We start from the raw sequence: 13,065 nt of genomic DNA, 5'->3' as shown, positions 1-13,065 counted from the left end.
TTCCACTAGTAATCAAAAAAAATTTTAATTAAACCTAAGAATTTTCAGGGCCAGCGCTGTAATGTCATAGGCTAAGCTTCTGCCTGCGGCGCCAGCATCCCATAGGGGCACTGATTCATATCCCGGCTGCTCCTCTTCCAATCCATCTCTCTGCTGATGGCCTGGGAAAGCAGTGGAGGATGGCCCAAGTCCTTTGGCCCCTGTACCCACATAGGAGACCAGGAAGAAGCTCCTGGCTTCAGATCAGCCCAGTTCCGGCCAATGCAGCCATTTGGGGAGTGAAACAACAGAGGATAAAAGGCCTTTCTCTCTTTCTCTGTAACTCTACTTCTCAAATACATAAATAAAATCTTTAAAAAAAGAAAAAAGATAAGTTTCAAAATTTTTAGTATCTGGTTCCTACAGAATTTTAAAATATAACTTTGTATAAAATTTGTCCAAAAAAAATCTTGAAGTGCAATGGAATTATAAATAAAATCTGTGGGGCCAGTGTTGTGATGCAGTGGGTAAAGTCTCCACCTGCAGTACCAGCATCCCAAATGGATGCCGGTTTGAGTCCCAGCTACTACACTTCTGATCTAGCTCCCTGCTAAAGCACCTGGGAAAGCAGTGGAAGATGGCCCAAGTGCTTGGAACTCTGCATCCACGTTGGGTCCAGAAGAAGCTCCTGGCTCCTGGCTTCTGACTGGCACAGCTATGGCCATTGGGCCATTTTAGGAGTGAACCAATAGATGGAAGACCTCCCTCTTTCTGCCTCTCTGTAACTCTGCCTTTAAAGTAAATAAATAAATCTTACATAAGTAAATAAAATCTGCTTTATATGTTAATTTAATCATCAGTCTAGTGAAAGACCTTAATCAAAAGTTTTAATTTACTCTATCAAGCTAAGACAAATCAAAATCATAATCAAGACTGGTAAGCACTAACAATATCCCTTTAGCACGTAGTAAGAACAAGTGTTACATACGGGTAAATGAAGAACAAAGCAGTAACTTTAGTACCTCTTCAATATCAAGTCTTCACAGATTCATTATTTTTTTTTTAGGTACTCAAAAAATCAACATCATCAAATCCAGTTGTAAGAATAAAAACATGATTCTGCAACTAGTCCTGAGTTCCTGTGAACTGAAAAGTTACTGCAGAGGCAACTGTCCATAGCTCAATTTCACATGAAAGTTTTGATTCTGATTATACTGTTTCAACTTATTATCTTATTATTAAGCGGATATAGCATTAACAGTGCTTTACTTAAAATTTAGAATTAGGCTGGCATTGTAGTACAGCAGGTTAAATAGTTGTATTTGATTCCAAGATCCCATTTGAGAACGTGGGTACGAGTCCTGGCTGCTATGTTTCCAATCCAGTTCCCTGCTAATGAGCCCGGGGAAAACCAATGGAGGGTAATCCATGTGTTTGGGCCCCTGCCACCCACTTGGGAGACTAAGATGAAGTTCCAAGACCGCTGGTTTCAGCCTGGCCCAAACCCAGATGTTGTAGCCATTTAGAGAGTAACCTGTGCATGGATAATCTCTCCTTGTCTCTATCTCTCCAGGTCTGTCACTCTTTCAAATAAATAAATAAACCTTTTTAAATTAAAAAACAAAATTTAGAATTTTTTATAAGTTTCCTACGTATTATTTTCATATCTGTCTCTCATCTAGAAGATGTACAGAAAATGGAAGGGCAACCAAAGAAAAACAAAATAAAAAGGTATCTTTTGAGTATGTCTACGTTTGGTTACTGATTAATAATTAATTTCAATAACGAACAAAAGTACTCCCCAATTAAATTGTAGACATTTAGTCTATGAGTTTTCTGCTTATATAATGTATCATCAGTTTTAAGAGCCAAGATGGAAAAACAAAGAAAATAGATAATAAAGAAATTGAGAATATTCCTGAAGAAATTTAGATCTGGGTTTTCTGTAGGTTAAATTTTGGGGATAGACTACATCAGAAGTCACCTAATTCTTCTTAAAGCATTTATCAAATGAGTAATCAAATATCCTAATATATTACATAGATAAAAGAGCAAGCTACTTAGGCTGAAATGGGAAAGGGTTTAGACTGACCACCAGCTAAATCAGATTCGTCCATAGAATCAAAGGGTTCTACAGAAGATAGTCTGAAAATTACCAGACTAGATGATCTCAAAAGCCTCCAAACTCTTGGAACACTCAAAAGACAGAGAGCAGTTTCAAATGTATTCACACATGGGGTGGCGGGCATTGTGGTGCAGTTGGTTAAGCTGCCTCGTGAGACACCTGCATCCCACATCTGAGCGCTACTATAAATCCTGCTTCCTACACTTCTGATCCAGCTCCCTGCTAATGTGCCCGAGAAGCAGCAAATGATAACTCAAGTACTTGAGTTCCTTCCACTGACATGGAGACTCAAATGAAGTTCCTCACTCTGAGTTTAACTGTGTCCTATTCCCAGGTGTGATGGCCATGTGGAGAGTGAACCAGCAGACAGAGGATGTTTCTCTCTCTCTCTGTTTCTCTGCCCTTAAAACAAGGTAAATAAAGCCTAGAAGGATGGGAGGAATGGAGGAAAGGAAGAAAGAAGGGACGAAGGGAGAGAAAAGAAGGAAGAGAAAGGAAAGGAAAGAAGGGAAGAAAAGGAATCATAACAAAAAGGCAAAAACCCCTAAACTTGCATCAGATAGTTCCCATACAGTTATTCTTCAAAAATCAGATAATCCCCATGAAACATAATAATTACATTAAGAATAAAAAAAAAGTCATTGCATCATAAATGTGGAAAAATGGGTCTTCAGTTAAAAAAAGTACTTCAGTTAAAAAAAAGAGGGAGAAATTATGCACTATCTCACACTGAGAAAGTTTGGAAATTGTCTCAAGATGAGATTAAAATTAATATAGGAATAAAAAACTCAATATGAAAGGTCGGTGTGTTGATGCAGCTGATTATACTGTTGTCTGCAACACCATCATCCCACATGAGTGCTGGTTCAAGTCCAGGCTATTCTACTTCTGATCCAGCTCCCTTCTAACATACCTGAGAAAGCAGGGGAAGAAGATAACCCAAGGACTTGGGCCCCTGTCTCACACATGGGAGACCCAGATGGAATTCCAGACTCCTGGCAGTAGCCTAGTCCAGCTCTGGCCATTGCAGTTATTTGGGTAGTGAACCAGTGGATGGAAGAGCTCTCTGTTTCTCTCTCTTTCTCTCTGTAACTCTACCTTTCAAATAAGTCTTTTAAAAAAATTTTCAATTTGAAAATCAAACTTGTTTTACCTGTCAGTTAGATCATGCACAGGTCCCAGAGCATCTTTATCTCTTCTGCAACCATTTTCTTGGTTATGCTGCTTAGGTGTATCTAAGGAAGTAGAAAAATGCATTACTCTTTAATTATGTTTTTACATTCTAATATTCAAAGATCTCTTGAAATTCTCTAAATTCTAAACAAAAGAAAATAAGAAAAATCACAATAATATGAACACTGGTAGGAAAACAATTACTCAATTGCCTTTCAAATAAATAAATATTTTTTAAAAAGTCATTGAAAAATAAAAAAACAAATGCAATAAGCAAACCCTCTTCAAATCCAGTGTCAAAAAAGTTAACAAATATTTTCAAAACACGTTTGTGGGGGAGGGCACGTAGCCTAGCAGTTAAGATGCACAAGTCTCACAATGGAATGCCAAGGTATGATTCCAGTGCCAGCTCCCAATTCCAGCTTCCTATCAATGCAGACCCTGGAAGGCACCAAGTGATGGCTCAAGTAACTAGGTTCCTTGCACCCACATGGAAGACTTGTATTGCATTCCTGGCTCCTATCTCTGACCCCAGCTCAGCCCCAGCAAAGTGCATCTGGATGGTGATTGAGCAGAAGAGAGTTCCCTGTTCCTCTACCTCTCCAATTAAAAAAAAAAAAAATATTCAAAAACTTTAAAAACAGGTAAAACAGCATTATATAGTTAAATCACACATATAAGAATTATTTTTATGAACACACACCTATTCTAAGAATAAGAATAATGGTATGACACCTACAAAGGAACCACTGATGCGCCAGGTCAGGGCTGGAGGGGCAAGAGGCTGTGAGCAGCAAGGACTAAGGCTCCCTTCTCTGCCCCAGACCTGACGGAAAGAAGGCATATGTGCGGCTGGCTCCTGACTATGATGCTCTGGACATTGCCAACAAAACTGGGATCATCTGAACTGAGTCCAGCTGGCTAATTTTAAATATATGTTTTTCCATCATAAAAAAAAAAAAAAAAAGAATAATGGTTACTTCAGTGAAACTTATAAGAATGGGATCAAAGGAGGCCAGTGCAGTGGCACAGCAGGTTAAAGCCCTAGTCCGAAGCACCGGCATTCCATATGGGCACCGGTTCTAGTCCCCACTGCTCCACTTCCGATCTTCCAATCCAGCTCTCTGCTATGGCCTGAGAAAGCAGTAGAAGATGGCCCAAGCACTTGGACCCTGTATCCACGTGGGAGACCCAGAAGAAGCTCCTGGATCCTGGCTTCGGATCAGCGCAGCTCCAAGTGTTGCAGCCATCTGGGAAAATGGATGGAAGACTTCTCTCTCTGTCTCTACCTCTCTCTGTAACTCTTTTTTTATTTTTTGACAGGCAGAGTGGACAGTGAGAGAGACAGAGAGGAAGGTCTTCCTTTTGCCGTTGGTTCACCTTCCAATGGCCGCCGCGGCCGGCGCGCCACGGCCGGCGCGCCACGGCCGGCGCACCGCACTGATCCAATGGCAGGAGCCAGGTGCTTCTCCTGGTCTCCCATGGGGTGCAGGGCCCAAGCACTTGGGCCATCCTCCATCTGCACTCCCTGGCCACAGCAGAGAGCTGGCCTGGAAGAGGGGCAACCGGGACAGAACCCGGCGCCCCGACCGGGACTAGAACCCGGTGTGCCGGCGCCGCAAGGCAGAGAATTAGCCTGTTGAGCCACGGCGCCGGCCTCTCTGTAACTCTTTCAAATAAATAAAATCTTTTAAAAAAAGTGGGCTCAAAGAAAAGTAAATATCCAAGATATACCCACATATGTACTTTTTCTAAAAGTTTTTCTTAAACCTTTTTTTTATTTGAAAGGCAGAGTTACAGAGAGAGAGAGAGATCTTCCATCTGCTGTTTTACTCCCCAAATGGCTAAAATGGCCAGACTGGGCCCAGCTGAAGTCAGAGCCTGGAATTCCATCTGGGTGTCTCACTGAGTGGCAGAGGTGCAAGTATTTGGGCCATCTTCCACTGCTTTCCTAGGGACATGAGCAGGGAAATGGATCCAAAGTGGACCTGCCAGGATATGAACCCACGATCATATGGGATGCCAGCATAGCAGATAATGGCATAACTCACTCACTACATGCCAGCCTCTGCATATGTTCTTTCTAAAAAAAAAAAAAAGAAAGAAAAAGAAAAGCAAATACTACAAAGTTCTGACAAAGAAAGGTGTTTGCTATACATACATTATAATATTATTCTCTGTTCTTTCCAATGTGCTGAAATAGAATTTTTAAAAACATTTTAATAGTAAATAATGGAGGGGCCGGCGCTGCCCATCCCATATGGGCACTGGTTCAAGACTCAGCTGCTCCACTCAGATCCAGCTCTCTGCTATGGCCTGGGAAAGCAGAAGATGGCCAGAGACCTTGGGCCCCTGCACCAGCACGGGAGACCTGGAAGAAGCTCCTGGCTTCTGGCTTCTGGCTCCTGGCTTCGGATTGGTGCAGCTCCAGCTGTTGCAGCTATCTGGGGAGTGAACCAGCAGACAGAAGACCTCTTTCTCTCTCTCTCTATCTTTCCTCTCTCAGTGTAACTCTAACTTTCAAATAGATAAATAAATCTTTTTTTAAAAAAAGTAAATAATGGAGCCGGCGCCGCGGCTCACTAGGCTAATCCTCTGCCTTGCGGCGCCAGCACACCAGGTTCTAGCCCCGGTCGGGGCACCGATCCTGTCCCGGTTGCCCCTCTTCCAGGTCAGCTCTCTGCTGTGGCCTGGGAGTGTAGTGGAGGATGGCCCAAGTCCTTGGGCCCTGCACCCCATGGGAGACCAGGAGAAGCACCTGGCTCCTGCCATCGGATCAGCACGGTGCAGCGGCCATTGGAGGGTGAACCAACGGCAAAAAGGAAGACCTTTCTCTCTCTCTCTCTCTCTCTCTCTCTCTCTCACTATCCACTCTGCCTGTCAAAAATAATTTAAAAAAAAAAAAAAGTAAATAATGGGAGCAGGCATTCAGCACAAGAGTTAAAAATACCACTTGACACAACTGTATCTCACATCAGAGAGCCCCTACTCCCCTTCTGATTCTAGCTTCCTGCTAATGCACACTCGATCACATTGAAGGCTCCCAACTATAGCCTGGTCTGGCCCTAGCTATTGCAACATACAGGACATGAACCAGTTCAAGCTCCTGGTTCCTGGCTTCAGATTGTCACAGCTCTGGCCATTGGGGCCAATTGAGGAATGAACCAGCAGATGGAAGACCTCTCTCTCTCTCTCTCTGCATCTCCTTCTCTCTCTGTGTAACTCTGACTTTCAAATTAATTAATTAAAGAAACCTTTCTGAGATATAATTCACATACCATACAATTCACTCATGTAAAGCCTACAGCTGAGTAGTTTTTTTGTAGATAGATGCAGCCATTACCAGTTTTGAACATTCTTTTTTTTTTTTTTTTTGAACATTCTTGTCACTTGAAAAAGAAACCGTATATCCTTTAGCTGTCAACATTCCCTACCATGCCTCCTATGCTCCCCTGGACCTAAGCAACCACTAAAATATTTTTTTGTCTCTAAATTTCTGTGTTCTAGGTTTTCATATGAATGGAATAATTTTTTAAAAGATTTATTTATTTATTTAGAAGGCAAAGTTACAGAGAGGCAGAGGCAGAGAGAGAGAGAGAGAGAGAGACAGAGAGAGCGGTCTTCCATCTGCTGGTTCACTCCTCAATTGGCCCCAACGGCCAGAGCTGCGCCAATCTGAAGCCAGGAACCAGGAGCTTCTTCTGGGTCTCCCACGTGGGTGCAGGGGCCCATCTTGTACTGTTTGGGCCATCTTGTACTGCTTTCTCAAGCCATAGCAGAGAGCTGGCTTGGAAATGGAGCAGCCAAGACTAAAACCAGCGTCCATATGGGATAACTGTTTTTATTTATCAATAAAGTTTTTATTAAAGAAAAAAAAAAAGGTGAGTCCAACATTGTGTTGCAAAAGTTTAAGCTACTGCTTGTGACACCAGCCTACCATAATGAAGTGCCAGTTTCAGTCCCAGCTATTCTACTTCCCATCCAGCTTCCTGCTAATATGTTTGGGAAAATAGCAGATGATGGCCAAGTTCATGGTTCTTGCCACCCACACAGGAGACTTAGATTGAGTTCCAGGCTCCTAGCTTCAGGCTGGCCCAGCCCTGGCCACTGTAGCCATTTTGGGAGTGAACCAGCCAATGGAAGATCTCTATCTCTCTCTCTCTCCCTGAAACTCTGCCTTTCAAATAAACAAATCTTTAAAAAAAAAAAAGAAAAGAAAAAGAAAGAACAAGCCAGATAGAAAAGGCTACATATTGTATGATTCCATTCATATTAAAATTCCATATTTATATGAAACAAGAAAATCCACAGAGACAGGAAGTAGATTACTGGCAGCCAGAAGCTGGGAAAGTAGGAAATAAGGAGCAATCACTACTGAAAATGGGATTTTCTTTCAGGATCTTAAAAATGTTCTGGAACTAGACAGTAGAGATGACTGCACAACACTTTGAATTTACAAAATGCCAATGAGATATAATGACTGAAATGTTGAATTTTATGATTAAGGAGGAAAAACAAATTATGAACTATTATAATACTGAGAAACAATGATGGGAGAAAGGGGTTTAAAGGATAAATAACCAACCTGGAAGTGAAGCAGGATACTTAAAAAGAATACTCCTCGCATATACTTCTTCTGAAGCAGGATCAAATGAAAGGGGAGACATAGGCGGTAAAAGATCCACAGCCTTTAAAGACAGAATTCATAATTCTAAACACATTCACTAACTGCCACAATAACAATGATAAACTATGAATGGATGATTGTTTTTGCCCTAAAATATAAGCACCAAGTAGATAACTTATAACCATTTTTAACCAATTATATTTGGAAAAAGGGGATTACATTGTCCTCTAAGTCTCAATCGTCATGGTACTTCACATCAAGAAGACATTCTAGGGGAGGACATACAGCACAGCAATCAAGACTCCACTTGAGGGGCCAGCGCTGTGGCATAGAGGGTAAAGTCGCCACCTGCAGTGTCAGCAATGCCATATAGGTGCCAGTTCAAGTCCCAGCTGCTCAAATTCCGATCTAGATCTCTGCTATGGCCTGGGAAAGTAGTGGAAGATGACCAAAGTCCTTGAGTCTTTGCACACTCGTGGGAGACCCAGAGGAAGCTCCTGGCTCATGGCTTTGGAATGGTACAGCTCTGGCCATTGTGGCCATCTAGGGAGTGAACCAACAGATTGAAGACCTTTCCCTCTCTGCCTCTCCTTCTCTCTCTGTTTTAACTCTTTAAAATAAATAAATAAATCTTTAAAAAACAAAACAAAAAAAAGACTCCACTTGAGGGGCCAGTGCTATGGCACAGTGAGTAAAGCCGCTACCTGCAGTGCCAGCATCCCATATGGGCGCCAGTTCAAGTCCCAGCTGCTCCACTTCTGATCCAACTCTCTGCTATGGTCTGGGAAAGCAGTAGAAGATGGCCCAAGTCCTTGGGTCCCTGCACCCGCATGGGAGACCTGGAGGAAGCTCCTGGCTCCTGGCTTCGGATCAGCCCAGCTCCAGCTGTTGCAGCCATTTGGGGAGTGAACCGGTGGATGAAAGGTGTTTGTCTCTCTCTCTCTCTCTGCCTATCCCTCTCTGTAACTCTTCCTTTCAAATAAATTAATCAATCTAAAAAAAATTTTTTAAAGCATTCTACTTGAGACACCCACATCACATTCAGAATCCCTGGGTTTAAGTTCCAGCTCTGCTTCAAATTCCTGTTTCCTACCAATGTACACCCTGGGAGGCAGAGCAGATAACAGCTCAAACACTTGGTCCTTAACAGTCATCTGAGAGACCAATAGAGTTCTAAGCTACTAGCTTCAGCCTGGCCCAGACCCAACAGCTGCTGGCTTTTGAGGCATAAATCAGTGGATGGAAGATCTTCCTCTTTCTCACTCTCTGCATTTCAAATGAAATGAAAATAAATAAAAAACTTTACAAAAAGAAGATGGCCTCATTTTCTCCCTTTTTCAAAAAGATTTATTTATTTAAAAAGCAAAGCAACAGAAAGAAAGGAAAGGGAGCAAACTAGGCAGGAAGTGAGTTGGTGGGGAGACAGAGAGGGAGAGAGATCTTCCATCCACTGATTCAATCCCCAAATGGCCTCAACAGCTAGGCATAGGTCAGACCCAAGCCAGGAGCCAGGAATTACATCTCGGTTTCCCACATGGGTGATGGACCCAAGCACTTGGCCATCAACTGCTGCCTTTCCAGGAGTATTAGGAGGACGGTGGATCAGAAGCACAGCAGCTGCCAGACACATTCCATATTGGAATGTCAGCAATGTGTGCAAAGGCTTAACCAGGTATGCAGTAACATCATGCCCCCACCCACCCCATTTATTCTTTAAAACAATTTCAGAATCTGATACCAACTATATTGTAAATTTGAAACTATTTTGAATTAAAATATTTTAAAAATACAAAATAAGTCCTCTACTATTATTGTAAAAAGAAAATTAAATAAATAAAAACACCAACTATAAATGACAAGAATAGCTTAATGAATACTCTATTGTGTATTTAGAAAAATTACATGGGACTGGCACCGTGGCATAGCAGATTAAGCCACCACCTGTAATGCTGGCATCCCATATGGGTGCTGGATGAGTCTTGGCTGTCTCATTTCCAATCCATCTCCCTGCTAATGGCCTGGGAAAGCAGTGGAGGATGGCACAGGTGCTTAGAACCTTTCACCCATGCAGGAGACCCAGAAGAGGCCCTGGCCCAGCCCTGACCATTGTGGCCACTTGGGGAGTAAACCAACAGGTAGAAGACCCCTCTCTCTCTCTCTCTCTCTCCCTACCTCTCTCTCTCTCTCTCTCCATCTCCCTCTAACGCTGCCTTTCAAATAAAAAAAAAAAAAAAAAAAAAAAAAAACCTGTTTAAAAAAAATTATAGAAACCAAAACATTTGATCTTTAGGTTCAGATGCAAAGATGACAAACATAATCTACAAATAGAATTTTTGGGTCATTTATAATCTAATAAATCAAGATACTACCAAATATTATACTGTGAATGTACTTTAAAAATTAAGTGGGAAAAAGGAGTTAAAAGTAAGTATATCAGTGCAAAAATTTCTTTAAAAATCCATGCAATTTTTTTGTAATATGAATTTTCCATGAGCTTTCTGGAAATCCCTCCAAGATTTTTTCATTTATTTTTATTTTAGAGAAAAAAAGATCTCCCATCTGCTGATTCACTCTTTATATGCCAATAAGAGCTGTAGCTGGGCTAGGCCAAAGCTGGAAACCGGGAACTCAACCCAGGTCTTCCACATGAAATTACAGGAGCCATCGCCTGCTGCCTGCCAAGGTGCACATTTATAGAAAGCTAGATTTGGGAATAGAGCCAGGATTCTACCCAGGCACTCCAATATGAGACGGAGATCCCGTAGACAGCATCTTAGCAAAATAAATTTTTCTTTTAATTTTATTTTTCCACAAACTTTCTGAAGAACACTCACACTCTCCAAGAAATCAGTCAATATCACTTACTGTAGTACCATCTTTAATTAGGCTAAAAGGAGACAGACCAAGAAATTCCTTCCACTTCTGATGCCATTCTGCTTGCTTTTCAACAATAGATTGTCTTATAGTTGTGACATCTTCTTTTATTTTATACCTATGATGGCATAAAACATGAATTTATTCAAAACATAAAACAAAAAAGCATTGAGTAAAGTTAAAGAAAACAATGATAGAAGAGGAAGGAAATCCCACAAGTGGATATTTAAAACATAAAATACCTTTAAAACTGGAAAATAGTCATGCATCTTTCACTTCATTTGTTTTCAAAATACAATTTTTTTCCTGGCTCTGAACTTCAGTAAGAACTTTACTCCAACTCTCTGCTCATTCCTAAGGGCAGCCCATACCTCCCAGTCTTTCTGTTCAAATAAAAAACTTTCCAGGAACTCCATTTTATGATTAGATACAACAAAAGGAATGCCAGAAAAAAGGTGAAATTATTTCATAGCAAATTATGACTCAGGGCAAATAATTTACTCCACACAGAAAGCTACATTAATTTTCCTCTTTACTTCATATGTCTCTTGGAGTTAATTAGATGTTTTTCAGTACTAGTAAAACTTTCACAAGTTTTTATCAAGCTTAATAGTTGTTAACTATACAAAAATTTTGCAGAGAAAACCACCTTTTACCTCCCATAATAAAATAACAGAACTTTCTAGTGTACCTCATATGCTTCAGATCTGATAATCTTTCCCTCTGAAATTTGGTCTCTTTTTCAAGGTAGTGAAGGTCTATTGTCAATCTTGCTTGGTCATCCTGACAACGTTCATATTTCATTACTTTCAAGGCTTCATTTAATAACTGAATAACTGTTAACAGGTTCAATTTTCCAGACTCATAAACACTTCCTATGTGGAACTAAAGATTCAGAAAGAAAAAAAGGGGAGAACTATAGATCCTTAAGATAATACACTATTACATATTTTTTTACCATTATATAAAAAAGTTAAAGAGTGAAAGAAAAAAAACACTTCCCCCCAAACATGAAGCTATGTAAGTAAGTTGATCCAGTGAAAACCACTATGTAAGAATTAACATGCTATGTTAAATTCTTACATTATGCAAAAGATTGAAAATCAGAATAAAAAAATGCAAATACATGGGAAAAAATAAAGACAGGAGAAAATGAACTGGTTTGGGGAAAATATCATTAATTAGTTCTTTATAATTTATTTATTTCAGAGGTAGAGTTACATCCAAAGGGAAAGACAGAGGTTTTCCGTCGGCTGGTTCACTCCCCAAATGGCTGCAACAGCCAGAGCTGGGCCGATCCGAAGCCGGAAACCAGGAGCTTCTTCCAGGTCTCCCTCGTGGGTATAGAAGCCCAAGTACTTGGGCCATCTTTTACTGCCTTCCCAAGCCGTAACAGAGAGCTGGATCAGAAAAGCAGTAGCCAGGGCATGAAATGTCACCCAACTGGGATGCCAGTGCTAAAGGTAGCAGCTTAGCCCACTACACCATAGCGCCAGCCCCTTCATTTTTTAACAAATTTGTTAATTGATGACTCCTAATGGCTGCATCTAAATTTGGTCCTGTTTATTTGCTCTGCATATCTTCAATGTTTTAAAATTTGAATTGTAGTCTAAGTTAAAATTTGATCCCTGGGTCCCTGCCATTTATGTGGGAGATGGAGTTCCAGTCTCCTGGCTGTTGAATCCATTTAGGGACTGAGCCAGCAGATAAAAGATCAATCTCTCTGTCTCTTTCTCTCCCCCTACTTCCCCAGCAGATGGAATCTCTGTCAATCTCTCTCCATCTCTCTGTGTCTCTCACTCTGTAACACTGCCTTTTAAATAAATAAAACAAACCTTAAAAAAATTTTTTTGAGGGGTTGGGGTCAGCGCTGTGGCACTGAGGGTTAACGCCCTGGCCTAAAGTGCCAGCATCCCATATGGACACTGGTTCGAGACCTAGCTGCTCCATTTCCAATCCAGCTCTCTGCTATGGCCTGGGAAAGCAGTGGAAGATGGTCCAAGGCCTTGAGCCACTGCACCCATGTGGGAGACCCAGAAGAAGCTTCTCGCTCCTTGCTTCGGATCAGCACAGTTCCAGCTATTGGAGCCAATTAGAGAGTGAACCATCGAATGGAAGACCTCTCTCTCTCTCTCTCTCTCTGCCCCTCCTCTCTCAGTGTAACTGACTTTCAAATAAATAAAAACCCTTAAAAAAATTTTTGAGGGGCAAGTGTAAAGGTGCAGCTAGGTAAGCCACTGTTTGCAACTCCTGCATCCAATATTAGAGAGCCTTTCAAGTCCTGGCT

At 41.3% G+C, this 13,065-nt stretch overlaps 1 protein-coding gene across 1 annotated transcript in view; it reads right to left on the bottom strand.

Annotated features, from left to right (window-relative positions):
- Window positions 1–13,065, bottom strand: part of HAUS6 (HAUS augmin like complex subunit 6) — a 51,867-nt gene that overhangs the window by 15,008 nt on the left and 23,794 nt on the right. Inside the window, exons 9-12 of the mRNA XM_062208156.1 lie at window positions 11,470–11,663; window positions 10,770–10,896; window positions 7,863–7,965; window positions 3,258–3,339 (exon numbers count right to left, since the gene is read on the bottom strand). Of these exons, the coding sequence (XP_062064140.1) occupies window positions 3,258–3,339; window positions 7,863–7,965; window positions 10,770–10,896; window positions 11,470–11,663 (506 nt within the window). The remainder of the gene's footprint in view (window positions 1–3,257; window positions 3,340–7,862; window positions 7,966–10,769; window positions 10,897–11,469; window positions 11,664–13,065) is intronic.

This window comes from Lepus europaeus, chromosome 12, assembly GCF_033115175.1.
Source record: "Lepus europaeus isolate LE1 chromosome 12, mLepTim1.pri, whole genome shotgun sequence".
NCBI lineage: Eukaryota > Metazoa > Chordata > Mammalia > Lagomorpha > Leporidae > Lepus > Lepus europaeus.
Note: the sequence above shows the minus strand (reverse complement) of the source record. Positions and strands in the feature narration are given on the sequence as shown.